Source organism: Barbus barbus (assembly GCF_936440315.1).
Source record: "Barbus barbus genome assembly, chromosome: 31".
Taxonomy (NCBI): domain Eukaryota; kingdom Metazoa; phylum Chordata; class Actinopteri; order Cypriniformes; family Cyprinidae; genus Barbus; species Barbus barbus.
In genome coordinates, this window is record NC_136759.1 from 365,001 (window position 1) to 392,115 (window position 27,115).

General features: G+C 39.2%; 2 protein-coding genes and 1 long non-coding RNA gene across 4 annotated transcripts; 1 reads left to right on the plus strand and 2 right to left on the minus strand.

Annotated features, from left to right (window-relative positions):
• Nucleotides 1-2,946: 2,946 nt before the first annotated feature.
• On the minus strand, nt 2,947-13,401 carry LOC306851207 (myelin protein zero-like protein 2). The gene is made up of 4 exons (XM_079387360.1): nt 13,324-13,401; nt 8,459-8,628; nt 6,531-6,741; nt 2,947-3,256 (listed from the first exon to the last, which is right to left on the minus strand). Exons 1-4 carry the CDS (start codon nt 13,370-13,372, stop codon nt 3,090-3,092), a joined length of 597 nt encoding a protein of 198 aa, XP_079243486.1. The 5' UTR covers nt 13,373-13,401; the 3' UTR covers nt 2,947-3,089.
• Nucleotides 13,402-15,329: 1,928 nt separating this feature from the next.
• On the plus strand, nt 15,330-18,323 carry LOC306851321 (T-cell surface glycoprotein CD3 epsilon chain-like). The gene is made up of 5 exons (XM_079387479.1): nt 15,330-15,461; nt 15,581-15,802; nt 15,894-16,028; nt 16,505-16,557; nt 16,925-18,323. Exons 1-5 carry the CDS (start codon nt 15,398-15,400, stop codon nt 16,979-16,981), a joined length of 531 nt encoding a protein of 176 aa, XP_079243605.1. The 5' UTR covers nt 15,330-15,397; the 3' UTR covers nt 16,982-18,323.
• A 4,767-nt stretch (nt 18,324-23,090) lies between these two features.
• LOC306851880 lies at nt 23,091-27,084 on the minus strand. 2 transcript variants are annotated; one of them, XR_013782538.1, is made up of 6 exons: nt 26,871-26,892; nt 26,097-26,191; nt 25,804-25,976; nt 25,012-25,154; nt 24,875-24,933; nt 23,091-23,291 (listed from the first exon to the last, which is right to left on the minus strand). It is a non-coding gene; the product is annotated as an uncharacterized lncRNA (long non-coding RNA). The 2 variants fall into 2 exon arrangements; XR_013782539.1 differs by lacking the exon at nt 26,097-26,191 and adding an exon at nt 26,223-26,295 and having other exon boundaries at nt 23,092-23,291; nt 26,871-27,084.
• Between the last annotated feature and the right edge of the window lie 31 nt (nt 27,085-27,115).

Below are 27,115 nucleotides of genomic sequence, written 5' to 3' on the forward strand. Positions count from 1 at the left end.
TTGAACGTTTACATCTGTCACAAATAACACAAAATGATACAATAAAACCTTGTGTGATCTTTAAAAATATTACATTTCATCCTCCCTTACAGAACACGTTTTTTTTTTGTTTGTTTGTTTTTTTCTTAATTAAAGATTCCGCAGTCATTCGTTTAAAAATAATATCTAAGCTTCATGTTTACTTTTGAATTAATGCATGAAAGCTTTTAATGCCCAGTGCTAAACTATTGCATCACACAAAATTCAATAAAAATCTCCTCAACATTATTTGAAAATGATATAGTTTGTAAATTGTGTAATAAAAACAAGTTTAAATAATAATCACTCTTATTGTCGCCTAATGGTTAGAGAGTGGGACTCGTAATCCAAAGGTTGTGGGTTCGAGTCTCGGGCCGGCAGGGATTGTAGGTGGGGGGAGTGAATGTCCAGCGCTCTCTCCACCCTCAATACCACGACTGAGGTGCCCTTGAGCAAGACACCGAACCCCCAACTGCTCCCTGGGCGCCGCAGCATAAATGCTGCCCACTGCTCCGGGTGTGTGTTCACGGTGTGTGTGTGTGTTCACTGCTGTGTGTGTGTGTGTGTGTGTGTGTGTGTGTGTTCACTGCTGTGTGTGTGTGTGTGTGTGTGTGTGTGTTCACTGCTGTGTGTGTGTGTGTGTGTGTGTGTGTGTGTGTGTGTGTGTGTGTGTGTGTGTGTTCACTGCTGTGTGTGTGTGTGTGTGTGTGTGTGTTCACTGCTGTGTGTGTGTGTGTGTGTGTGTGTGTTCACTGCTGTGTGTGTGTGTGTGTGTGTGTGTGTGTTCACTGCTGTGTGTGTGTGTGTGTGTGTGTGTGTGTGTGTGTGTGTGTGTTCACTGCTGTGTGTGTGTGTGTGTGTGTGTGTGTGTGTGTGTGTGTGTGTGTTCACTGCTGTGTGTGTGTGTGTGTGTGTGTGTGTTCACTGCTGTGTGTGTGTGTGTTCACTGCTGTGTGTGTGTGTGTGTGTGTTCACTGCTGTGTGTGTGTGTGTGTGTGTGTTCACTGCTGTGTGTGTGTGTGTGTGTGTGTGTGTGTGTTCACTGCTGTGTGTGTGTGTGTGTGTGTGTTCACTGCTGTGTGTGTGTGTGTGTGTGTGTTCACTGCTGTGTGTGTGTGTGTGTGTGTGTGTGTGTTCACTGCTGTGTGTGTGTGTGTGTGTGTGTGTGTGTGTGTTCACTGCTGTGTGTGTGTGTGTGTGTGTGTGTGTGTGTGTGTGTGTGTGTGTGTGTGTGTGTTCACTGCTGTGTGTGTGTGTGTGTGTGTGTGTGTGTGTGTGCACGTTGGATGGGTTAAATGCAGAGCACGAATTCCGAGTATGGGTCACCATACTTGGCTGAATGTCACTTCACTTCACTTCACTTCACTTCACTCTTGAAAGCAATGAGTATTAATCAAATGCATTACAGTAAACTGATAGCACACGTACATCTCGGAGACATCTATTTGACATCTGGATCTACATCTGCAAGACCTATTTTTTAGTGTTTGCACATCTGCAGTACATCTGTAAGTCATCTCAGATGTCAAATAGATGTCTATTAGACGTCTCTAAGATGTTTATGACTTAGAATGTATGTAAAACTGACATCTTACAGACATCTGTCAGATGTTTGTACACAGCAGATGCTTTCCAGATCAGGTGATCTTTAACAGACATCGTGCAGACATACATGTGCTATCTGAGCTTATCATGAAAATTTAATGCAATAGTTTCGTTTGGATGAAATATGATGTGAACGTGTTTTCTTGAGATTCACCCATTGATCATCCATCGACAAACCTGTCCGTCGATTGTGGTTCTGAGGTATGGAGGTAATATTACTAACCAGGTTTCCATCCAAGGATTTTTTGCAAAAAAATATTTAGCGCTTTAAAATAATTACGATATAGCTGATGGATATGCCAATTATCGATTAAATTTATCATGTGTCGACAAACTATTTTTCCGATTAACTTTAGTGCATAAATTCTATATCAATATTTCAAATGTCGCAAAAATTTGTTTGGAAACACTTTTTGTGGAGAAAAGGGGCTTTAACGCAAATAAATGTGGTCACATGACAGAATTAGCCTATAGGCAGCGTCCGTGTTCATGGTGTTGCTCACGTTAAAGTACTGTTTCCCTGGAGTTTAAAAGCGCATTAAATCATATTCATATTATAAAATTGCATCTAAAATTATTTTATACATGGTAAGAAAAAGACAAGTTACCTCTCAAACATACTTATCTTAATTTGATGCTAGTAGGCCTAACATTTACATTATTTATTATTTTACAGTGCACTGTTCAGGTTAAATAGCCTGTAGTCCGTGTCTTTCAGCTTGACCACCATAACCCCGTGATATTATGCCAAGCACATTTTGTTTTACATGAACGTGAAGTACAAAAGTTTAAATTAATTTGTTTGGTGTGTTAGCTTCTTATATTTTTATTCTTATATTTAGTTCTTTCTACCGTTAAATTTAAAGGATTTGTTGTCGAGTGAGGGGAAATAATATATATGTTTTCATGTTTCTTCAATATTTTTGGTTAACTGTATTTATTATGAGGCTTGTGGAGTCAGTAGGCTATGTTTAACAGCGCGTGAGGCGCCGGCGCGATCGCTCGTCCAACCCCCCTTTGTAAAAGTGGAAACAACTTACACTAGCCTAGTCCTTCATTTGTGGTCATATAAGAGTAAGACATTATTCAAAACTATTCAAAATATTTATTTTATTTGTGTGTGTGTGTGTGTGTGCGCGCGAGCGCATGTGTTGTAGTGTGTGTGTGTGTGTGTGCGCGCGAGCGCATGTGTTGTAGTGTGTGTGTGTGTGTGTGTGTGCGCGCGAGCGCATGTGTTGTAGTGTGTGTGTGTGCGCGAGCGCATGTGTTGTAGCGTGTGTGTGTGTGTGTGTGTGTGTGTGTGCGCGAGCGCATGTGTTGTAGTGTGTGTGTGTGCGCGAGCGCATGTGTTGTAGCGTGTGTGTGTGTGTGTGTGTGTGTGTGCGCGAGCGCATGCGTTGTAGTGTGTGTGTGTGTGTGTGTGTGTGTGAGCGCATGTGTTGTAGTGTGTGTGTGTGATCAGGTTCTCAGCAGCTGAGGAGGTCGTGTTCCTGTCGGAGGACGCTGTGGTTTGGCTCTGGGTTTCTCCGTCTGTGACATCGACGCAGCGATGCCACGATCATCACCAGCAGCAGAATCAGCAGAATGGCGCCGCCGATGGACACACAGAGAATCAGGATCTCAGAGAGCGAGGCTGGAATCACACAGAGATCATGTGAGCGACAGACTCTCAGACCGAACCATCGTCAGCTTTCAAAACTTTGAACCAACTGCTTTGCAAAACGATTTGCTGTTTCGAAGCCACATGCTGCTCAGAACCTTGTAAATGCAACAAAAAACCATGCTCAACAGTCTAGCAGGCATAAAAACAGCTTACACAAACCAATTGTAAATGCTTTAATGAATGTGTCATCTATTTAAGGCAATTACTAAATCATCTACATTTACATTTAGTCATTTAGCAGACGCTTTTATCCAAAGCCATTTACAAATGAGGACAATGGAAGCAATCAGAATCAGCAAAAGAGCAAAAGAGCAATGATAAGCAAGTGCTATAACAAGTCTGTTAGTTTAACACAGTACACGTAGCAAGGTTTTTTTTAAATTATAAAATAAATAAAAAGAAAACAGATAGAATACAGTAAGCTTGTGTTAGAAGCCTTTTTTTGCTTTTGTTAATTGTATAATAAATAAAAAGAAAACAAATAGATAGAATACAAAAACATTAGAAAAGCTAGTGTTATTTTTTTAAAGAAAGCAAGCAGTTAGTAAATTAGAGTTCAAAACTAAAAGGGACATTCTATTTTTTTTTTAAGAATAGAATTGGAATAGAGAGTTGTAGAGTTAGAGGGTCAAATAAAAATGGAAGAGATGTGTTAAGGACTCAGCTGCTCGGATTGAGTAGAGCAGGTCATTCCACCAGGAGGGAACATTTAATGTAAAAGTCTGTGTAAGTGATTGTGTGCCCCTTTGGGATGAACAATAAAGCGACGTTCACGTGCAGAACACAAGCTTCTAGAGCCAATTAATGCCAATGCCTGGAATGAAATTCAAGTAATGAATTTAGGTAAAGGGGAGCAGAGCCAGTGGTGGTTCTGTAGGCAAACATTAATGCCTTGAATTTTATGCGAGCAGCTATTGGTAGCCAGTGCAAACTGATGAACACAGGTGTGACGTGCATACTTTTTGGCTCATTAAAAATTAATCTTGCTGCCTCGTTCTGGATTAATTGTAAAGGTTTGATGGCACGTCTTCCAGCCAGTTCTAAGAGAGCATTGCAATCGTCCAGTCTGGACAGAACAAGAGCTTGAACAAGGAGTTGTGAAACATGTTCCGAAAGAAAGGGCCTGATCTTCTTCATGTTGAATAAAGCAAATCTGCAGGACCTGGCATATTTAGCAATGTTGTCTGAGAAAGTCAACTGATCATCAATCATAACTCCAAGGCTTCTGGGTGTTTTTGAAGGAGTTATGGCTGATGTGCCTAACTGGATGGTGAAATTGTGATGAAACGATGGGTTTCATGGAACCACAAGCAGTTCTGTCTTGGCAAGGCTGAGTTGAAGGTGATGGTCATCAGGATGGAATGAGAGGTAGAGTTGAGTGTCATCAGTATAGCAGTGATATGAAAAGCCATGCTTCTGAATGACAGAACCTAGTGATGCCATATAGACAGAGAGGAGAAGTGGTCCAAGAACTGAGCCCTGAGGCACCCCAGTAGTTAGATGTTACGAATCTAAGAGCATTAAATAACATGTCTGTATAATATGTGTTAAATATAGGGCTTTGTTTGTTTTATGACCTCATGCCAGTAAGAGACTATAACTACAACTCTTCCTTTTTAGGTTTCTGCAGGTTTGAAGGTCAATTTAACACTAAGACCAAGAAAAGAAAACTGAAAGAAAAATTGAAGGACACAATTCATCAATATGGACTCTATGTCAGGGTTTCTAAGAGAGAGGACTCAAATGCAGGATTGAGTTGACAGTTTATTGACAAAACAACTGGCAAGGCAAGAGATGGTGAGGAGGGGAGAGAACACAGTCCAGGAATAGGCAGGGAACGAATGACAACAGACGGCCTAGGTGAGCGGCCACAGAGTCCAGTCCCGGAGGACAGGCCGCCAGAGGGCAGAGAAGGCAGCAAAGCTGGAGGCTGGCGGTTAAGCAGCAGTGGCCAGACACTCCACTCCACACTAGTGATGTCACAGGCTCAGCACAGGCCTAGCAGCGTGGCAGACCCAGAGAGGGGACCGGCTGCCCAATCCACTGGACAGGACAGGACAGGACAGGACAGGACGAGACTGGGGACTGACGAGAGACAAAATCTACAAACAACTAGGTAGGGCGTAAGCAGTATCACAGGACTGGTAAGACAGAGCAAGTAAACACTGCTGTAGCACAATGAACAGGCCAAACAAGAGGGAAAGGGAGAACAATATAAAGGGACAGGAGAACATGAGGAACAGGTGACAACACTCAGACAAACGAGAACTAAACAAGGGGGCTTGGTAACAAGTAACAAGGAGGCAGGACAGGGGGAGCGCATGGCAAATAACAAAGATGTGCTCAAACACAAAACAAACAAAGAAACATGAAACAACGACAAGACAGACAACACAGTGAGGGCAGGATCCTGACACTCTAAATATAAAAGTACAAGCAACACTTTAAAGTTTAATAATACAATTTTTAATAGATCTGAATAACTTTCTAATTTATTTTTTAATATCTCTGCTCCAAAACACTAGAAATAACTGGAAATAACTTTTATTAAACCTTCTGATCACAATGCAATAAACTGATGTTCTTCCCCAGTATTTCCAGTGCAAATGTCTAAAGATTCTGAAATCAACATACATTTAATGAAAAAACAGATAATCATAAGTTTTGTTTTCTGAGAAATTTATCAAAATTTATATAAACAATTCAAAAAGGAAACAAGTTTTCATTCCCAATCGACAGATGTTTTTTTTAAGCATAATTTAATTTAATTTTGTCCAAAATAATTTTGTTAAATTTCCCAGAAAACAAGAGCTCATTTGTTCATTTTGCATCTCCGTAAATGTATCTTGATTTAGATAATTCTACTGGAAAACAAGAAATACTGAAAAAGATATTTATAGTTTGCTGTGTATGCAACATTTACTGCAATGACTTCAGACTCTCTCCTCTGATTTAAGACCCTAATTTGTGGAAATGTGACTTTTTAATCGAAACCTTGTTTATTAAACATTTATTACACAAATGTGTAATTAATATGTCCGCATGTCTATCAAATTTATCCGAAATCAACTAAAATCCACATAGACACTGGTATAAGGCTTCACAGAGATCAGCAGCAAACCACTGAAACATCGAACCGTTCCAAATCAGTTATGATGTAAAGCGTCGTTTACTGAAACTGTGCGACTCTGGCCCTTTGAGATGCGCTCTGAATCAGTGATTCTGAAGCTTCACTAACGCTCACCTGTGCTGACGACCTGCAGCCGCACCTCGCCCACGTTCCCGTGAACGTCCGGTGGGTTCTTCACCTCACAGGTAAACGTCCCGTTAAACGAGAATGGCACTTTGCGCAGAACCACAGACGCATCACGGCCGCTGATGTCTCCAGCCCACTCCACCTTCTTCCTAAAGCGGCCCTCCAGAGGAGCAAACGGCCTCTCATGATAATAAAACACCTGAGCAAAGAGAGAGAGAGAGAGAGAGAGAGAGAGAGAAAGAGACGGTCAGAACGAGCCGCAGGAAACACACACACATGCGCGCACACACACACATACACATACACACACACATATATGCGCACACATACACACGCACATATGCACATACACACACTTGCACTTGTGGTTTATGGGGACTCTCCATGGGCATAATGGTTTTTATACTGTACAAACTGTATTTTCTATCGCCCTACACCAAGCCTACACCTAAACCTACCCCTTACAGAAAATTTTTTTTGAATTTCATAAAACACAATTTAGTATGTTTTTTTAACCCTTTTGGTTTATGGGTACACAGGAAGTGTCCTCATAAACCATGTTTATGTTGTGGCACCCATGTCATTATACACATTTGTGTCCTCATAAACCATATATATCAGTACACACACACACACACACACACACACACATCATCTGGTCAGCTATCCTTGTAGGGACTCTCCATAGGCGTAATGGTTTTTATACTGAACAAACTGTGTGTGCTATTACCCTACACCAACCCTACACCTAAACTTAGCCCTCACAGGAAAGCATTTTTACTTTCTTAAAAAAACTCACTCCGTATGATTTATAAGCTTTTGTACACATGGGCACATCAATTTAGGTCCCTACCGTGACACGAGTCCCCATGAGTCAGCATGTGTGTATTCAGGTTTAAGTCCCCACCAGGATATATAAACCTGTACACACACACACACGCACACACAGAGAGACTCACACACACACACTTTTGTTTCTGTGAATTGTGCGGACTTTCCACAGACTTCTATTACTTTTATACTGACCAAACTATATTTTCTATCCCCTGCCTAGCCCAACCATAACCCTAAACCTTACAGAAAACCTGTTTGCATTCTTACAATTTCAGATAAACATCATTTACTATTTTTAATATTCTTTTCCCTCATGGGGACCGGCAATGTCAAAAATGACAGGTTTTACTATCCCTTTGGGGACATTTGGTCTCACACACACACACACATTCTGATCGTTATCACTTTATTTAAACGTGGAATCATCTCAATTATCAGCAGTATGGAGTGCCACAAGGATCTGTCCTAGGTCCTCTGCTATTTTCAATATACATGTTGCCCCTTGGTAATATTATTAGAAAATATGGGATTAGTTTCCATTAGTATTATGCAGATGATACTCAGCTATATATCTCAACAAGACCAGATGAAACTTCTAAATTATCTAAGCTAATAGAGTGTGTTAAAAATGTAAAAGACTGGATGATCAATAATTTTCTCCTATTAAATTCAGATAAGACAGAGATATTACTTATTGGACCAAAAAGCAGTACACAGAATCTCTTGGATTACAATTTGCAACTAGACGGATGTACTGTTACTTCCTCTAAAGTCAAAAATCTGGGTGTTATATTAGACAGCAACTTGTCTTTTGAAAATCATATTTCCCATGTTACAAAAACAGCATTCTTCCATCTTAGAAACATTGCCAAGCTTCGAAACATGCTTCCTGTTTCTGATGCAGAAAAGCTAGTTCATGCATTCATGACCTCTAGACTGGACTATTGTAATGCACTGCTAGCTGGTTGTCCTGCATCTTCAATAAACAAGATACAAACAACCAACCACTGGTGGTAGTTGAAGAGATTCAAAAGCGCTATACAAATAAACTTGAATTGAATTGAACTGAAGTCTCGTCTCACCGTCTCCACGTGTCCGGGGCCGAGCGGTCTGAAGCTCCAGGACACTGTGACGCTCGACGCTCGGATCGCAGCTGAACTCTGGAAGGTGCATTTGAGACGCACATCTGTCCCGTTAACAGCCTTCACTTCCCCTGCTGTGAACACACGGATGCCGGACACACTCCACCAGCCTGCAGACACACACCACCTTTACTCACCTGATGTTTCTCTCTCGGTTACATTGCTTTGCTTTTTGCTTTACATTGTTTTGCACCAGTTTCATGTTGCACTGTTTTTAACTGTATGCACAGTGGTGTAGTCTGCATGATACGCAGGTATAGCCTACTGAGAATACCCACTAGCAAAGGTCAAGGATGTCCGTATACCCACTTAAAAAAGCGCGAGGATACGTAACAACATCTTTGTGACAGAACTTTCACACGTTCACCATGCGCCACTGCTGCGCGTCACCGCGAAAGCGTATCATTTGCACGCGCTTTTATGCCCATTTAAACATTCAAAAGAGTTTATAATCAATTCAAACACAGGACGCGGAAAAACTCAAATGAGTACCTGTGCCGTGTTCGGTGAAATAATGGAGAGCACACGTAAACTTAAGTGAACGATAACAGTTAAGAAAAACCCCTCTAATGTCTATATATTGGATGTGTTGTCTCTTAAAGTGATCACGCCTAATTTACTAGCTGCTGTCGGTGTCCTTAATGTTAATCCAAGAAATTAAATCAGAGAAAATCACTCACAGCTCTTTACTGAACTATGTAGTTTAACAAGAATGAATCTATATTTAATTTATACAGTGAGGACTATCCAATGCTATTTTATATTTGATTATTCAGTTTCTGTACCTGGACACCTACAAACTTGAAAAACATAAACATTGTGTAAATAGCACAAATAAATATATAGAGCAAACATATTAAACTATTTCAAACAGGGCCCACAGGTACAACCTGCAAAGGGGCCCCGTAAACTCCAACTATGGCCCTGGGAGCAGTGACATCAAGCATCTTTCACAGGCAGCAGTATGATGACTTTCTCAGGCCTAGCTAATAACTTCAGAAACATTAGTGTGTGGATCAGTGAACGCAGGAGAAGGGGAGAGATATGTGTGTGTGTGTGTGTGTGTGTGTGTGTGTGTGTACAGCAGTTAAACTGAATGCAGTGTTTATATCTCCTTGTTTCAGATGATGAGAGAGATGGGAACTCCTGACCAGCCTGAACTGGACTGAAGGTCCAGTCGCTTCGGGACGGGTGAGGGAGGGAAAAATCACAGTATGCTCACTACAAAAAACTAGACTACACCACTGTGTATGCAGGAATGTTGCAAAGATCTGGCAATATAAAACATGTCATGCCAATTAAGCACCTTAAAACTAAAAACCTAGAGAGAGATTCAGTTGTTTAAATCTGTATTCAATCTGCTTGTGTTTGTTTAACACGAATGCATTTAACAGATGCCTTTACGCAAAGCAACTTAGGTTGCATTCAAAGCACAGTTAACAAAGTGCATTTAATCATTCATGCATTCCCTTTAAATCAAAGCCAGGAAAACCATTATTTCAGCTGTGTAGCAGTCCTTATGAGGGTCAAATCATGCAACTAGGGGCGATTTTATGTGTTATGCAAGGCAAGGCAAGGCAAGGCAAGTTTATTTATATAGCACATTTCATACACAGTGGTAATTCAAAGTGCTTTACATAAAAGAAAGTGAAATAGACATTAAAATCAATAAAAACATGGAAATAAGAATAATAAAAACAAGGAATTTTAAAATGATATAGAAAATGATTTAAAATAAATTTAAAGAAAATGATTATACATAAAATGTATTGCAGTCAGTTCGGACATATAGCACAGTGCTCATTCAACAAATGCACAGTTAAACAGATGAGTTTTGAGTCTTGATTTAAATGTGGCTAATGTTTTAGCACATCTGATCTCTTCTGGAAGCTGGTTCCAACTGCGGGCCGCATAATAGCTAAAAGCAGACTCCCCTTGTTTTGTGTGAACCCTTGGTATTTCTAACTGACTCGATCCTAATGATCTGAGTGGTCTGTTTGGTTTATATTCAGTGAGCATATCAGCAATATATTTAGGTCCTAGGCCATTGAGTGACTTATAAACGAGTAAAAGTACTTTAAAATCAATCCTAAATGTAACTGGAAGCCAGTGTAAGGACCTGAGGACTGGTGTGATATGCTCAGATTTTCTGGTTCTAGTCAGAATCCTGGCAGCAGCGTTCTGGATGAGCTGCAGCTGTCTAATGGTCTTCTTGGGAAGGCCGGTGAGGAGACCATTACAGTAATCCACCCTGCTGGTGATAAAGGCATGAACAAGTTTCTCCAAGTCTTGACTGGAAACAAAACATCTAATTCTTGCAATATTTTTGAGATGATAGTATGCTGATTTAGTTACTGCTTTGACATGACTACTGAAACTAAGGTCTGTCTCCAGAATCACCCCAAGATTTCTGACTTGATTTTTAGTTGTTTGACCCCTAGAGTCAAGGTATGCATTCACCTTGAGAACTTCATCTTTGTTTCCAAATGCAATGACTTCAGTTTTCTCCTTGTTTAACTGAAGAAAGTTCTGGCACATCCAACTGTTAATTTCATCAATGCATTGGCAGAGGGAGTCAATGGGGCTGTAGTCATTTGGAGATTATGCATATAAATCATGCTTTTATTTAAGTCTAGTGTTTGCACAGGTTTCTGTGAGTATTGGTTTATGGGTCAAAGGTCGGGTTTGGAGAAAATATCATTAACCTGATAGAAAAACAGTGGAAGTGAGATGAGCTCACTGATAGTCAAACAAACATGTTTTTCTTGAAAACGTGATTCTTTTAATAATTTGTTTAGTTCATTGAACTATAAAAACAAACACTTTGAGAGCTCAAACCCTCTTTGTGAGTCTCAAAGGGCATTTATTAAAAGTAAACTGCAGAAATGACTCGCTCTGCTTATTATTTCTGGAGATAAACAGCGGATGTCATTAAATCTGTAGAATCACACACAGACGAAGGTGGAGTTTGTTCTGTTCACAAAAAACTTCCTGCTGAGAAACCACTGGAGAAAACAATGGAACATAGCAAAACACACACACACACACACACACACACTCTCTCACACACACACACACTCACACAGACTCACACACACACACACACTCACACAGACTCTCACTCACACACACACAAACACACACACACACACTCTCTCACACACACACACACTCACACAGACTCACACACACACACACTCACACAGACTCTCACTCACACACACTCACACAGACTCTCACTCACACACACACAAACACACACACAGATTCTATCTCTCTCACACACACAGTCACACAGACTCTCTCACACACACACACACACAAACACACACACAGACTCTATCTCTCTCACACACACAGTCACACAGACTCTCTCTCACACACACACACACACACACACACAGACTCTATCTCTCTCACACACACACACACAAACACACACACAGACTCTATCTCTCTCACACACACGGTCACACAGACTCTCTCTCTATCACACACACACACACACACACACACACAGACTCTATCTCTCTCACACACACACACACACACACAGACTCTATCTCTCTCACACACACGGTCACACAGACTCTCTCTCTCACACACACACACACACACACAGACTCTATCTCTCTCACACACACGGTCACACAGACTCTCTCTCTCACACACACACACACACACACACACAGACTCTATCTCTCTCACACACACACACACACACACACACAGACTCTATCTCTCTCACACACACGGTCACACAGACTCTCTCTCTCACACACACACACACACACACACACACACACACAGACTCTATCTCTCTCACACACACGGTCACACAGACTCTCTCTCTCACACACACACACACACACACACACACAGACTCTATCTCTCTCACACACACGGTCACACAGACTCTCTCTCTCACACACACACACACACACACACACACACACACAGACTCTATCTCTCTCACACACACACACACACACACAGACTCTATCTCTCTCACACACACGGTCACACAGACTCTCTCTCTCACACACACACACACACACACACACACACACACACACACACACAGACTCTATCTCTCTCACACACACGGTCACACAGACTCTCTCTCTCACACACACACACACACACACACACACACACACACAGAGAGAGAGAGAATCTTTGGTTTCAAAGAAACATTCTATAAATTATGTATAAATAACAGTTGTGTGTTAAGGTTTTGAGAAGATTATTACACACCAAATAACTCTATTAATGTTCCTGGAAGAATCCCGAGAGAACCTTCCCAGAGTTCTGAGAAAGTTCATTTTTAGCTGCTAAATGTTTATCTGTGTTGTTTATCTGATAGATGCCTGTATAACTCATAAAAACAAGAACAGCAAGCACTTGGTGAATGAAGCTGTTCTGTCTCTGATGTTTGAGATGACTCTCGTCTATGGAGTGAATCAGTTCTGCAGGTGAATCACGTGCACAGGTAAGCCCATTAAAGATGATTGACAGCTGTCACTCACAGAGGATTATATCAGCAGGATCTGCTGCGATCATTACCTCAGCTCAAGAACACAGGAAACAGAATTCAGGAAACATATGAAACAATCATCCAGCCTCGAAACAATAGAGGCGCACAAACCAGTACAGTCTAGAGGACCAGAACGAGTTTAACACCGACAGAACCCTCCGGTACCATCAACAAAACATACAACTATACACGTCTGCATTCTGAATGTGTGTAAATATTATTATTAATGATGATGAAGATGAATATGAAGATGAAGAAGAGCACTGACCTGAGGCGGCGAGCAGCAGCAGCAGCAGATGAGCCTGTTCCACACACATGAGTCCGATCTCACACACACACACACACACACAACACACACACACACATGAACGCGCCGCGCGCTCTCGCGCCTCAGGAAATACACCGCTGGCGCTGTTTGCTCTCTTACATGTGTGTGAATGACATTAATATTAGCTAAAAGTTACAAAAAAAGTGATGCTTTGATATTCTGCATTATGTTCCTGTGTAATCCGACCCCCCCCCCCCCCCCCCCACACACACACACACACACACACAAAAACGCTTAAAATATCATAATTTATTTTACCAGAATAACCAAATGGCAACTGTAAAATAACGTTAGTGTAACAGAACACCCACTGTAAAGGGTTTATTTATTTATTTGGACTTCATCTAGAAACTGCTCCGTTACCGGATGAGCTCAGAAACAGATTCACGGACTGTCCTTCAACACACGGTGGCGCTGCACACTCACCTGTACTATACACTTTACTTCAGTACACTTAGTAGTACACTTCCATATGTACTCAAAGTGCTCTATTTTCACGCACTAATTTTGTACTTAATATACCAAAAATGTATTCTTTAGTACTTCTCAAGATAATCTTAAGAACATCGAAGTGTTTAGGGACTAAAATGTGCTTTGAACACCTTTAAATATAGGACTACTCATCATACATAGAAAATACACATTAATTATTCAAAATATAAGATTAATATTTAATGAATATATACAAAATGTGTTCATAATGTATTGCCCACATATCTTTATTGATTAAATAATTCATTTCAAATGTATTGTAATTATGTTAACATTCCCTTTATATGATATACTACGTTCATGGTGTCTTTAAACACACTATTTGTCATTAGTAGCACTTTTTCCACATTAAAAATATAGCACTTCAAGTACTTTATGCTAAAAGTATACTTACTGTTAAATTGTGATTTTGTTACACATCTAAACACATATGAATGAATGATCCAGTCATGTGTTATTAGTGCGTTTATAGCCTAAACACAGGGCCCTATATGTGTCAGGGTTACTGTTATTAAACACACTGAAGAACTCGAAACTCAAACCAGAAACCTTGAAAACTAACGGTTTACTTGTGCCATTGCACTGAAGTAGAAATAGACTTTTAATTAGTGGATTTATAGTGTATAACTTTTACAATTGAATTTAGCACAAAATAAGAATGTACTACAGATGTATTTGCTGGTATTTAAGTATTTTTAGTGCATTCAAGTATACTTTATATAGAGAGTTACTGAGTTGTGTGTTACTGTACTGGCCTGAATGTGCTGATATAGATGGGAACTTGACTGACACTAGTGTAACAGATGACATCACTCAATCATCAATGAAATGACTTTAGCAGGAAAATTACCCTTTGTTATTGTCCTCTTTCATTATTTTCACATAATCTTTCCATTGATGTATGGTTTGTTATGATAGGACAATATTTGTCTGAGATACAACTATTTGAAAATCTGGAATCTGAGGGAGCAAAAAAATCTAAATATTGAGAAAATCTCCTTTAAAGTTGTTCAAATGAAGTTCTTAGCAATGCATATTACTAATCAAAAATGAAGTTTTGATATATTTACGGTAGGAAATTTACTAAATATCTTCATGGAGCATGATCTTAATATCGTAATGATTTTTGTCATAAAAGAGAAATGTATAATTTTGATCCATACAATGTATTGTTGTCTATTGCTACAGATATACCTGTGTTACTGATGACTGCTTTTGTGCTGCAGGGACACATGTCGTAAACTATCATGAGAACATGATTTAATGGTCTGAAGGATGTAGATGGAAACTGATCTTTTTCGTATATATTTCAGATATATGAGTTTATGAAGTTATAGAGGAGCCTGAAGAGCTTCTCAGAGAAATGGAGCAGATCTGCAGATAAAACCGAGCAGAACGAGAGAATGAGGGCAATAGAAAGGCGTTTGAGGTTTCCTCTTCCTGTAGAGAAGCTCAGAGACACAGAGACACTGCGTGAGAGATCAGTTTACATTCTCCTCAGGACGTTACACCATCAGGAACCATGCTTCTCCTGAGCTTGATGATTGTGCTGCTCGCCGCGGCTGTGAACCCAGCTCAGGGTCAAGGTGAGGAACACTTCACACCAATCCATACCAGAAATTATCAATTCGGTGCATTCATGAATGCTTCATATGATGTTTAACGATTCTTGTTGTTTGATTGTCTTCCATCTTTTTTGTCAAAGATATACAGATCACAGAAAATAGTGTAATTATGAGCTGCACTGGAGGTGAAGATGGTAAAGTAAAGTGGTTAAAGAACAGCAAAGAAGAAATGAAAGAAAAACATTTGACCTATGAAGTTAAAGCTGAACGGGGAATAGTTGAAGGATACTACAGCTGTGAATACAGGAAGGCAGATTCAGATCCAGACGACATGAGGCATGTGTTCTACCTCAAAGTAAAGGGTGAGGAAACACACTCAACATTGTTATTCACTCAGAATGTGCATAATAATAATAATAATAATAATAATAATGTTCACTGTTTCTGTGTCAGTGTGTGAGAACTGCTATGAGTTGAGTGGTTTGAGGGCATGGGGCGTCATACTGGGAGATGTGCTCGTCACAGGAGGAATTATTCTCATCATCTACTGCTGTGCTACCAGAAACAGCGACAGCACACCGAAGAAAGGTACAGGAAATATATAACATGATCTCAGATCTCTCTCAGACAGAAGACACCAAACCTCAGTCAACCTACAGGCCAGTTTATACAAAACTGACCAACTTAGCTTCAACACCTATAAAATACAAAACTGAATACAGCTGATTTACTTCTGCGGTAATACCATACTGACATATATGACAAATCTATATATATTACCATAATATAATACCACAGTGAAGAGATTACATGTATATATTACAAAACATCTATACAGTGTTCATTTCATTATCATTTATACAAAAGGGGAAAACGTTGCACTGTAATGAAAACATGGAGCGTAAAAGATTTATAATTTAGGATATATATACATTATAAGTATTTATATTGTTTTTATGTAAATGCTGCATGAATTAGTTTCAGAGCAGAAGAAAGTGACCTCAGTGTTGAGAAATGTGTTCTAGTGACTGTGAAAAACATCTTTATTGTGTTTTAATTCACAGCATCAAATTCCCGATCAGTAAACCCTCCTCGACCTCCGAACCCGGACTATGAGGTACGTGTGATGAAACAAATCAAAGCAGAGAATGTTTTTATTAATCAGTCTTTCAGATGTTAATCAGCACAGAATGAGGCAAAAGTGATGGTGCGCTGTGATTGGTCAGTAGTCCAGTGTTGCTATAGTAACAGCTGTTCACTGCACTGCTCCCATGGAAACCAACTACTAACCTAGTTAGCATGACTAGATCTGCTAGTGAGCGATGAGCTCTGATTCAGTGAATCATGTTTTGAGCTGCTGGTGATTCTCTATTCTTCACTGCAGAACACCAGCTCAAGTGTCTTGTTGATCAATTAAACTGATTTTCTCGGTGATTAACTGTAAATTTCTGATAGATATCCTGGTGTTTGTGTTGTTTTCTCAGGCTCTGGATCCAAAGATGCGCAGCGGAAATGCTCTGTACGCAGGCCTCAATAAATAGATGCTGTTCTGACGTCCGGATTACTGTAAATCAGACCCTGCTGATTCATACAGCTTCTTAAACGTTTCTTCCACTGTACAGTGTTATATATTAGTGATGCTGATGTGAGTTTGTGAGACTGTGACTCACGGATCAGTGTTTTGTTTTATACGGTAACTCATGTGTGTGTGTGTGTGTGTGTGTGTGTGTGTGTGTATGTATGTGTGTACGTGTTTAGCTATACTTGTGAGGACCAGATGTCCCCACAAGGATAGTAAAGCCTGAGATTTTTGACTTTGTGAGGACATTTGGCCGGTCCTCAGTGTGCGTGTTTGTGTTTGTGTGTGTGTGTATGTGTGTATGTGTGCGTGTTTGTGTGTGTGTGTGTGTGTGTGTGTGTGTGTTTGTGTGTGTGTGTGTGTGTGTGTGTGTGTGTGTGTGTGTGTGCGTGTATGTATGTGTGTGTGTGTGTGCGCGTGTTTGTGTTTGTGTGTGTGTGTGTGTGTATGTATGTGTGTGTGTGTGTGTGCGTGTATGTGTGTGTGCGTGTTTGTGTGTGTGCGTGTATGTGTGTGTGGGGAAAGTTCAGCTCACGAAACATCGGAAACTCATGATGGAAACAGCATCTGTGCTTTCTGCTGAGAAGATTGTCATTTCACTCTTTTGTGTTCAGAATCTTGTTATTTACACAGTTCAAGAGACATTTTCATGTTCCGATGTACGAGTGTCTCATTTACAAGAATGATTCATTTTAGACTTAGAAAATAATACGGGTGCACAAATATGCATTAATTCATGCTTAACTAATGCACAGATAATCAAGAGTTAATGTATAACTCATCAAGAACTAAACCATTTATTAATAACTGTTGTCTGCTTTAATTAATCAATAGCTAATGATTTGCAAAGGTATCATTATGTTATGACTTTACTTGCTGAGGCACATAACTAGCTAACTAATTCAAAATCCATAATCACTTACTTAACAATTATCAAATAGTTCTGTGGTAATTAACTCATGAATTTACACTATTAGTTAATATATGTTATTAAGGAATTAATACATTATGGCACATTTCACTAATAACAATTTATTGATTACTTTATGTATGATATAGAATGTGTATTTGTTGCTGATGCAGTAATTATTAATAAATGGTTTAGTTCTTGATGAGTTATACATTAAGTCATGATTATCTGTGCATTAGTTAAGGATAAATTAATGCATATTAGTTCCACCATATTGTAAAGCGTTATTAAATTATTCAAATCAACAGCTGAACGAACCAAACTGAGGTTTTAATGATGCAACTGCTGCACTGAGAAAACAAACATGAAAAATAAAGTAGATTTTGTGAAAGTCGCGTGTTGATTTGTGCTTTGAACAGTTTTCACAATTAAAGGGGTCCTATTATGCTTTTTCCCTTTTTGAATGTCAGTCAGTGTGTAGTGTGTATGTTTGAGCATAAAAAGATCTACAAGTTACAACTCAAAGTCCACTCCAAAGGGAGAGGTTTCGTTTAATAAAAATCTCTTTTCAAGAACTACAACGAACAGCTCGTTTGGACTACAAAGTTGTTTTCCAGTGTTTATGATGTCACAAAGCGGCCCATTAGAATATCATTAAAATAAATCCGACCTACGGAAAGTTGAACGGTTGGTTGAGCACTGCACAGTTCAGTCAAAACCCAGTGCGGGTGTTTTTATATCACTGTATTTCTGATGGAAACCAGAAAATTATGGATGTGATTTTCATTTCATCTTGCCTGTAATATGACTGATAAAGCAGTGTTTGTGAGCGGAGCTCTGCTTTGTGTGCAGCGTTACCAGCTAAACCTCGCTCTGCTGCCACAAATAGTGTAAGTCTGTGGGACTATGGTATAAATATATTCAACTGTATAACAGTTTCAGTGCAATTCATGTTATAATCTTAGAATTAAAGAACAATAAACATAATACATATTAGCGTTGCACTTATCTGTACATAGTCATGCAGTTATAATTGTTGACATCCCATCTAAAACATGATTTAGCAAAAAACAAAACAAACAACAATAACATTACCACTTTAATATGTTTTGCCATTTCCGTTCGTGCAAAGGTTCTGCGCGATTGTTACGCAGCCGACATACCACACGAGGTCTTACTTTAAAGATAGAGCACCTCAACCCCGCGTCTAACAAAATAAAGATCAAAGAGAAAACAGGCTCTTACCTCCCTACTAGCCTGAAAACAGGAGAAACACTGAAGACAATGCAAACCGGCTCTCTCCTCCCTACCGAAGTCTCCTTTGTTAACCAGGCAGTTCAACAAACTGCCACACCATCATTTGTATGACATCAACATAACAACAAACTTGGTAACACAAGGCTACAAAATAAACCACGAAGCAGGGAGAGAGGAGAACTCTTGGAGAAATCTTCCGAACAGGCTTAGATCAGCCGAGCAGAGACGCCACCACGCCGCCGCTGACGTCACCGCCGCTCCGCTAATCAGCGCTAATGAGAAAAAATCCACAACACAATAATAATCAAACAAAATATACACAACGTAAAAACAACCACATACTCATTAAATAACGCACACATGTAACAGCGATCATCTTGTTCAATATTCTCTGGGTCTCAATTGATATGGCAATATTGATGAACTTGCTGCTTTGGCAAGGGGCGGGGCAATACTGAAACGCTTCTAAGCTGTTCGCCAATCACAGCGCACTGGGACAGCTAACCAATCACAACACATTTCGTTTCTCGGAAGGCGGGCCTTCATCAAACTGGAACTAATCGAGCAGTTTGTGCCAGGCTGGGGAGAAAGGCATTGTAATAATGTAAATTATGTGAAAATAATGCGTTTTTCGAAACCACCAAGCATGAGAGCATGTTCTAGTACACCCCCAAAACAAAATTAAGACTTTGTAAAAGAGCATAATAGGACCCCTTTAATACATTCACACACACACACACAGTGCTCTCCATACACATAGGACAATTCTGTGTTTATACCTGTGTGTGTGTATTGTAATGGTGCAGGATCAAGTGCGTGACGCAGGAGAATCCAACAGTGTTTCATCATAAATCCAACAGGAACACACAGTAGTCAAGTCACCTTTATTTATATAGCGCTTTTAACAATGCAAATTGTGTCAAAGCAACTGCACAATATCAAAAAAGGAAAATAGTGTGTCAATAATGTAATATGATAAGATTAAACACTCAATTTTCAGTTAAAGGCATTTGATTATTGAATTCAGTGATGTCATCATCCAGCTCAGTTCAGTTTAAATAGTGTCTTTGCAATCAGGTCGACGATATCTCTGGAAATGAAGTGTCCCACAGGAAACAGATAGCAGGAGCAAATGCACAACCACAGAAACAAGAACAAACTAAATCAAAATGCAGACGAGGAACAGAAGGAAACACAGGGCTTAAATACTAGAGGAGTGCAATCAAGGAAAGGTAGAACAGGTGTAGGTGACTAATTAACAACCAAGAAAACAAACTACAAACCAGTTTTTTTTTTTTTTTTGAATAAAATGAAAACTAAAAGAATTTCAAATCACATGAGCCAATATTTTATTCACAATAGCACATAGATAACATAACAAATGTTTAAACATAGATAACATAACAAAATGAGCTCATTTCAAATGTGATGCCTGCTACAGGTCTCAAACTAGTTGGGGGCATGTTTACCATGGTGTAGCATCTCCTCTTCTTTTCAAAACAGTTTGAAGACGTCTGGGCATCAAGGTTATGAGTTTCTGGAGTTTTGGTGCTGGAATTTGGTCCCATTCTTGCCTGATATAAGTTTCCAGCTGCTGAAGAGTTTGTGGTCATCTTTGACGTATTTTTCGTTTAATGATGCACCAGATGTTCTCTATAGGTGAAAGACTGCAGGCAGGCCAATTCACTACCCAGACTCTTCTACCACGAAACCATGCTGTTGTAATAGCTGCAGTATGTGGTTTTGCATTGTCCTGCTGAAATACACGTCATCTGGAGGGGAGCATTTGTTGCTCTAAAACCTTTATATACCTTTCAGCATTCATAGTGCCTTCCAAAACATGTGAGCTGCCCATACCTTATGCACTTATGCACCCCCATACCATCAGAGATGCTGGCTTTTGAACTGAACGCTAATAACACGCTGGAAGGTCTCACTCCTCTTTAGTCCGGAGGACACGGCGTTCGTGATTTCCAACAAGAATGTCAAATTTGGACTCGTCTGACCACAGAACACTTTTCCACTTTGAAACAGTTCATTTTAAATGAGCCTTGGCCCACAGGACACGACAGCGCTTCTGGACCATGTTCACATATGGCTTCCATGATAGAGGCATGATAGAGCTTTAGTGGGCATCTGCAGATGGCACAGCGGATAGTGTTTACCGACAGTGGTTTCTGGAAGTATTCCTGGGCCCATTTAGTAATGTCAATGACAGAATCATGCTGATGAGTGATGCAGTGTCATCTGAGGGCCCGAAGACCACGGGCATCCAACAAAGGTCTTCGGCCTTGTCCCTTACGCACAGAGATTTCTCAAGTTTCTCTGAATCTTTTGATACATTTATACATTTATTCATTTAGCTGACGCTTTTATCCAAAGCGACTTACAATTGCTATATATGTCAGAGGTCGCACGCCTCTGGAGCAACTAGGGGTTAAGTGTCTTGCTCAGGGACACATTGGTGTCTCACAGTGGATTCGAACCCGGGTCTCTCACACCAAAGGCATGTGTCTTATCCACTGCGCCATCACCACCACATGATGATGTTATGCACTGTAGATGATGAGATTAGCAAAGCTTTTGCAATTTTTCAGCCCTTTGTTGCCCCCGTGCCAACTTTTTTGAGACCTGTAGCAGGCATCAAATTTAAAATGAGCTCATTTGGTGGATAAAAGTGTAATATTTCTCAGTTTAAACATTTGTTAAGTTATCTATGTGCTATTGTGAATACAATATTGGCTCATGTGATTTGAAATTCTTTTAGTTTTCATTTTATTTATTACTTATTTATTTTATTTAAATTTAAAAAATGTCCCAACATTGCCAGAATTCAGGTTGTAGAAAACTCAGGCAAACGGGAACAGAAAGCTAAACCAGAACGGAGCAAAACAGAACGTGTGTGTGCGTGTGTTTGTAAACAGTACGCATGTGTGTGTATATATAATGTACAGTACGTGTGTGTGTGTGCATATGTGTATATATACAGTACATGTGTGTGTGTGTGTGTGTGTGTGAGGTTGATGTGAGTGTTGATATTGTGCTGTTGGTGGTTTGCTGCTTTTCTCGGCTCTGAAAGGAAACCACAGAGAAAAATTACCAGAAACGAGCCGGTAACTAATAATAAACAATCAAAGACACAAACGGCTGATTAAAACTGAGCTCCGAGATCTCTGTAGCCAGGATCTACACACACACTCACTACACCTATGACACACACACACTTATAATTTACACACATTATTAATGCTGTGTTTTGTTGTTCTCGGAAGGAGTTACAGATGATAGCTCAGTGCTCTTATGCTGGAGATACTGATCATTCATTTAGTGATCGTTCACCCAAAACTCATCATTTCCTCCGCTCATGTTGTTCAAACCTGTATGACTTACTTTCTTCTGTGGAAACGAAATAGAAGATAATTGGCAGCACGCCACAGATATAACCTGAACATTTCCTTTCTTACATAATTTCATGTTTTCATTACAGCACAACATTATTCCTCAGTTTTGTAGAAATAAGAATGAAGTAGAGCACTGAAGGTGTTCAGTTTCATTGTTTAGATTGTGATATCTTTGACTCTGGTATTACTGCAGGAATAGATCAGATCTTACTGAGTTTGTGTTGAACTGAAGTTGATCAGGATTGTAAAGAGCATGTAAAAGGCCTGTAGGTTCATTGAGTTTTGCTGTGTTTGCGTCTCAGTGAGAAAAGAGTTGATTTCATATGAAAGATGTTTTTATTGAATGCATTTTGTGCCGAAGTGATGATAAATGATCCGGTTTAACCACACAGACGCTATTAGAAGAGTTTTAATAAAACCAATCTGAGTGTTGAGAAATGGAGATTGTCTAAAACTCAATCCTTTGTTCTGCGATGAATGTTGAAAGAATCGACAGCACCGCTAATAGTAAAGACAGACTTTATTTATTTGAAGCATCAACACAAGCGACAAACTCCTACATTTACAGGAGCATGAAATGAAAGACAGATGTAAAGCTGAACAGAGTGGTTTCTGCTGATATCTCCAGGTTAGACGGACTGCTTGTTCTTGTTTTTGCGCGGCGCATGTAGAGCACTGTACTCGTCCGAACGCGTGTTCAGCCGCTAAACAACATACAAACACACATTACACTCATAACAATCACATATGAACATCACACACATGATGCATGAACCAGTGCCATTACCAGCATTAATTATCTGCATTTAATCTGAACTAATGACTTTAATATGATGATCGTCTTGGGAGCCCCCTTCCAATATAGTACTTAGTATTATATCTTTCTATATCTATATCTATCTATCTCTCTCTCTCTCTCTCTCTCTATATATATATAACGCATAAGTACATTTGAATTTTTTTAAATGTATTTTTATGTTTTTATGTATTTTGTTATGCATACAGACCCAATTTATACTGTAAAAATAAAAATACTATAATACATTTTGGGGGGGATTTGTATTTCTTTAAAATATCATCTGGATTATCTTTAGTTTATATTAATATATTAACACTATAATGTCATTTTTTCTACCTACCATTATCAGAAACACAATAATTAGACTGTAAATAGAATAAAAGCAGACCAGTACTTGGAAAGCAGAATGAAACACTAATAATATCAGTTTCAGTATATATTTTATCTTATTTATTTTTATTGTTAGTATTTACATTTTTACCCTATAATTTTCTAAACACTTTCACGGATCCACTCACATTTCCAGACTCCAAAATAAAAATACTTAAAATAGTACGGAATGACACATACAGTACACACACACACATGTGTGTGTGTGTGTGTGTGTGTGTGACCCTGCAGCACAAAAGCAGTCATGAGTAACACAGGTATATCTGTAGCAATAGACAACAATACATTGTATGGATCAAAATTATACATTTCTCTTTTATGACAAAAATCATTAGGATATTAAGACCATGTTCCATGAAGATATTTAGTAAATTTCCTACCATAAATATATCAAAACTTCATTTTTGATTAGTAATATGCATTGCTAAGAACTTCATTTGAACAACTTTAAAGGAGATTTTCTCAATATTTAGATTTTTTTGCTCCCTCAGATTCCAGATTTTCTAATAGTTGTATCTCAGACAAATATTGTCCAATCATAACAAACCATACATCAATGGAAAGATTATTTATTCAGTTTCAGATAATGCTTAAATGTAAATCTTTTTTTTTTTATTGACCCTTATGACTGGTTTTGTTCTCCAGGATTACATATTTAGTTCAATAACATTTCAATAAAGAGTTTCTGCCGCTGGTGTGATTTCCCTCAGGCGATCCACCTTATGAACACTTAACCCCCCCCCCCCCCTCATTATGCAATAACAATGTGCAGTAACCTGATATTTATTTGCTACCGCCTCCATCCCTGTACATCCCTGCATCTCCTTCTATTCTGTTCCATTCTATCATCTATAGCACAACTGTACATACAATTATTTACTGTATGTTTCACTTATTTTTCTTAAATTTTTTGTTTATTTATATTTACATATGTCTTTTTATTCCCATCTTATTTTTATTGTCTGTGTGTCGTACTTGTCTCTGTGAACTGGAAGCTTATGACACTAAAACTAATTCTGTGTATGCGCAAGCAGTATTAGAGTCAAACGCTGGCGTGTGATCAGTGTTTCTGGCGCTGGAGTGAATCCTGACTCGTACCTGGTAAGTGTCTCCTCCTGATGGAGTCTGATTGTTGATCAGAGCCTGTCTGTCAGAGGCTGAAGAGACAAACACAGACAGATGAACCAGTGATTCCTGATTCACTGATATTGATTATGATTGTGATCGTGACGCACCTTTATTCCCCTGATAGCTGCTTCTGGTCGGGGGTTGAGCGCAGATGGTGTAAACGGCCCATCCGATCAGATGGTCACTAATATATCACTCAAGATAACACTGACCAGAGACCCCACGTCCAGCTGGATCAGATTCTCACTGCCTGCAGCACACACACACATCAGACACACACACACACACATCAGACACACACACACACATCAGACACACACACACACACACACATCAGACACACACACACACATCAGACACACACACACACACGACACACACACACATCAGACACACACACACACATCAGACACACACACACACACACACACACATCAGACACACACACACACACACATCAGACACACACACACACACACACACACACACATCAGACACACACACACACACACACACACATCAGACACACACACACATCAGACACACACAGACACACACACACACACACACACACACACACACACATCAGACACACACACACACATCAGACACACACACACACACACACATCAGACACACACACACATCAGACACACACAGACACACACACACACACATACACACACACACATCAGACACACACACACACATCAGACACACACACACACACACACACACACATCAGACACACACACACATCAGACACATAAAATGTTTTAATGCATATTATGTAACAGTATTGTAATATATTATAACTGTGGTTACAAACATTCATGAGATCATTATGGGATGCATTACAATGCACATGCTCTGGCACATAAGTTACGAGTTTAACTCACTCAGGATTTTTACCAGGACGGTTTGTGTGGGACACACTTCAGAAATACAGTCTGATTTACATGTGTGGAGTCCAGAATTTTCATAATTCATCCGTATTGAAGATTTGCCATCAAATGTACCATCACTACAGTCCAGATTTTTGCATCAACAGAGATCACTGGCTTCGTATCTTCTGCAAAGGTAACATCGAATCAAATCATAAAACATACTTCATTGAGATCAGAACACTAATATGATTGTGAAAAAGCAAATATAGTCCAGTTCTGTTTGAAACACTGAAGAAGATTGTTACCGTCTGATCTCACAGCCGTCAGCAGACAGAAGAACACGAGCACGCGTCTGTCCATCTCTCAGTGAGCGGTTATTATTATTAATATCTTCTCCTGCCTGTAAATAAAGACAATGAGTCTGAACTCACTCTGCTCCATTTTGTGTCAGAGACGCCATCATCTCCATCATCTCCAACATCAACTACAACTCTATCAAAAGCTCTAGAACAAATCAAACTAAACATGACAAACAGGTTTCTAAAGTTGGCTTTCACATGCTGAAATTACACAAATGCTGATTAGTAATAAACAAAGACATTAATAATCACCTTCACCTTCTTCTGATTACACTTAATAACACTTTAAACTAACATTCAGTTCATTCATGTTTGTTAATATACAGATATCTTAAATTAAGCATCCTAAATGAACAATGAACAAACTTTGAGAAAATCTCCTTTAAAGTTGTTCAAATGAAGTTCTTAGCAATGCATATTACTAATCAAAAATGAAGTTTTGATATATTTACGGTAGGAAATTTACTAAATATCTTCATGGAACATGATCTTAATATCTGAAATTGTATAAATGAATGTATTACGAATAAATATGAATTAACAATGAAATAAATATAGTCGTGAATTAATTTTATACATGAACCACGAATTAGACCTTAAAGTGTTGACAAAAATTACAATGATTTATTAATATAAAATTACAGTCTAATCGAAAATGATTGAATTAAGAGATGAAAATCTGTTAAAGTAGTAAGAAAGAGATGAAGTGTTCGCACAGACCTGACAGAGGCTGCAGATGAGTGAGACTCGATCAACCGGAAGTCAGAAACCGACACGACACGATCCGGATCATCTGAGATAAACACCGATGAGGTCATGTGAAGAGATGACGCTCGGAAAGTTTAACTCACCCTAATATGAACTAAACAGAAAGCTCAACATTAAAATCAATAGATTCTAATAAAAGATGCGGTTTTGAAATCCCTCTCTGTGTGTTTTAGCATTATTTTCATCCCTCTCTGTGT

What these genes read in the sequence shown, in the direction of transcription:
- LOC306851207 (XM_079387360.1), bottom strand. Translation starts at nt 13,372, where the DNA reads ATGTGTGTGGAACAGGCTCATCTGCTGCTGCTGCTGCTCGCCGCCTCA. An exon ending in GCTGCTGCTCGCCGCCTCAG is followed by an intron (nt 8,629 to 13,323) that starts GTCAGTGCTCTT and finishes GTGTGTCTGCAG; the next exon opens with GCTGGTGGAGTGTGTCCGGC. An exon ending in GCCCCGGACACGTGGAGACG is followed by an intron (nt 6,742 to 8,458) that starts GTGAGACGAGAC and finishes CTCTTTGCTCAG; the next exon opens with GTGTTTTATTATCATGAGAG.
- LOC306851321 (XM_079387479.1), top strand. Translation starts at nt 15,398, where the DNA reads ATGCTTCTCCTGAGCTTGATGATTGTGCTGCTCGCCGCGGCTGTGAAC. An exon ending in GAACCCAGCTCAGGGTCAAG is followed by an intron (nt 15,462 to 15,580) that starts GTGAGGAACACT and finishes TTTTTGTCAAAG; the next exon opens with ATATACAGATCACAGAAAAT. An exon ending in CGACAGCACACCGAAGAAAG is followed by an intron (nt 16,029 to 16,504) that starts GTACAGGAAATA and finishes TTTAATTCACAG; the next exon opens with CATCAAATTCCCGATCAGTA.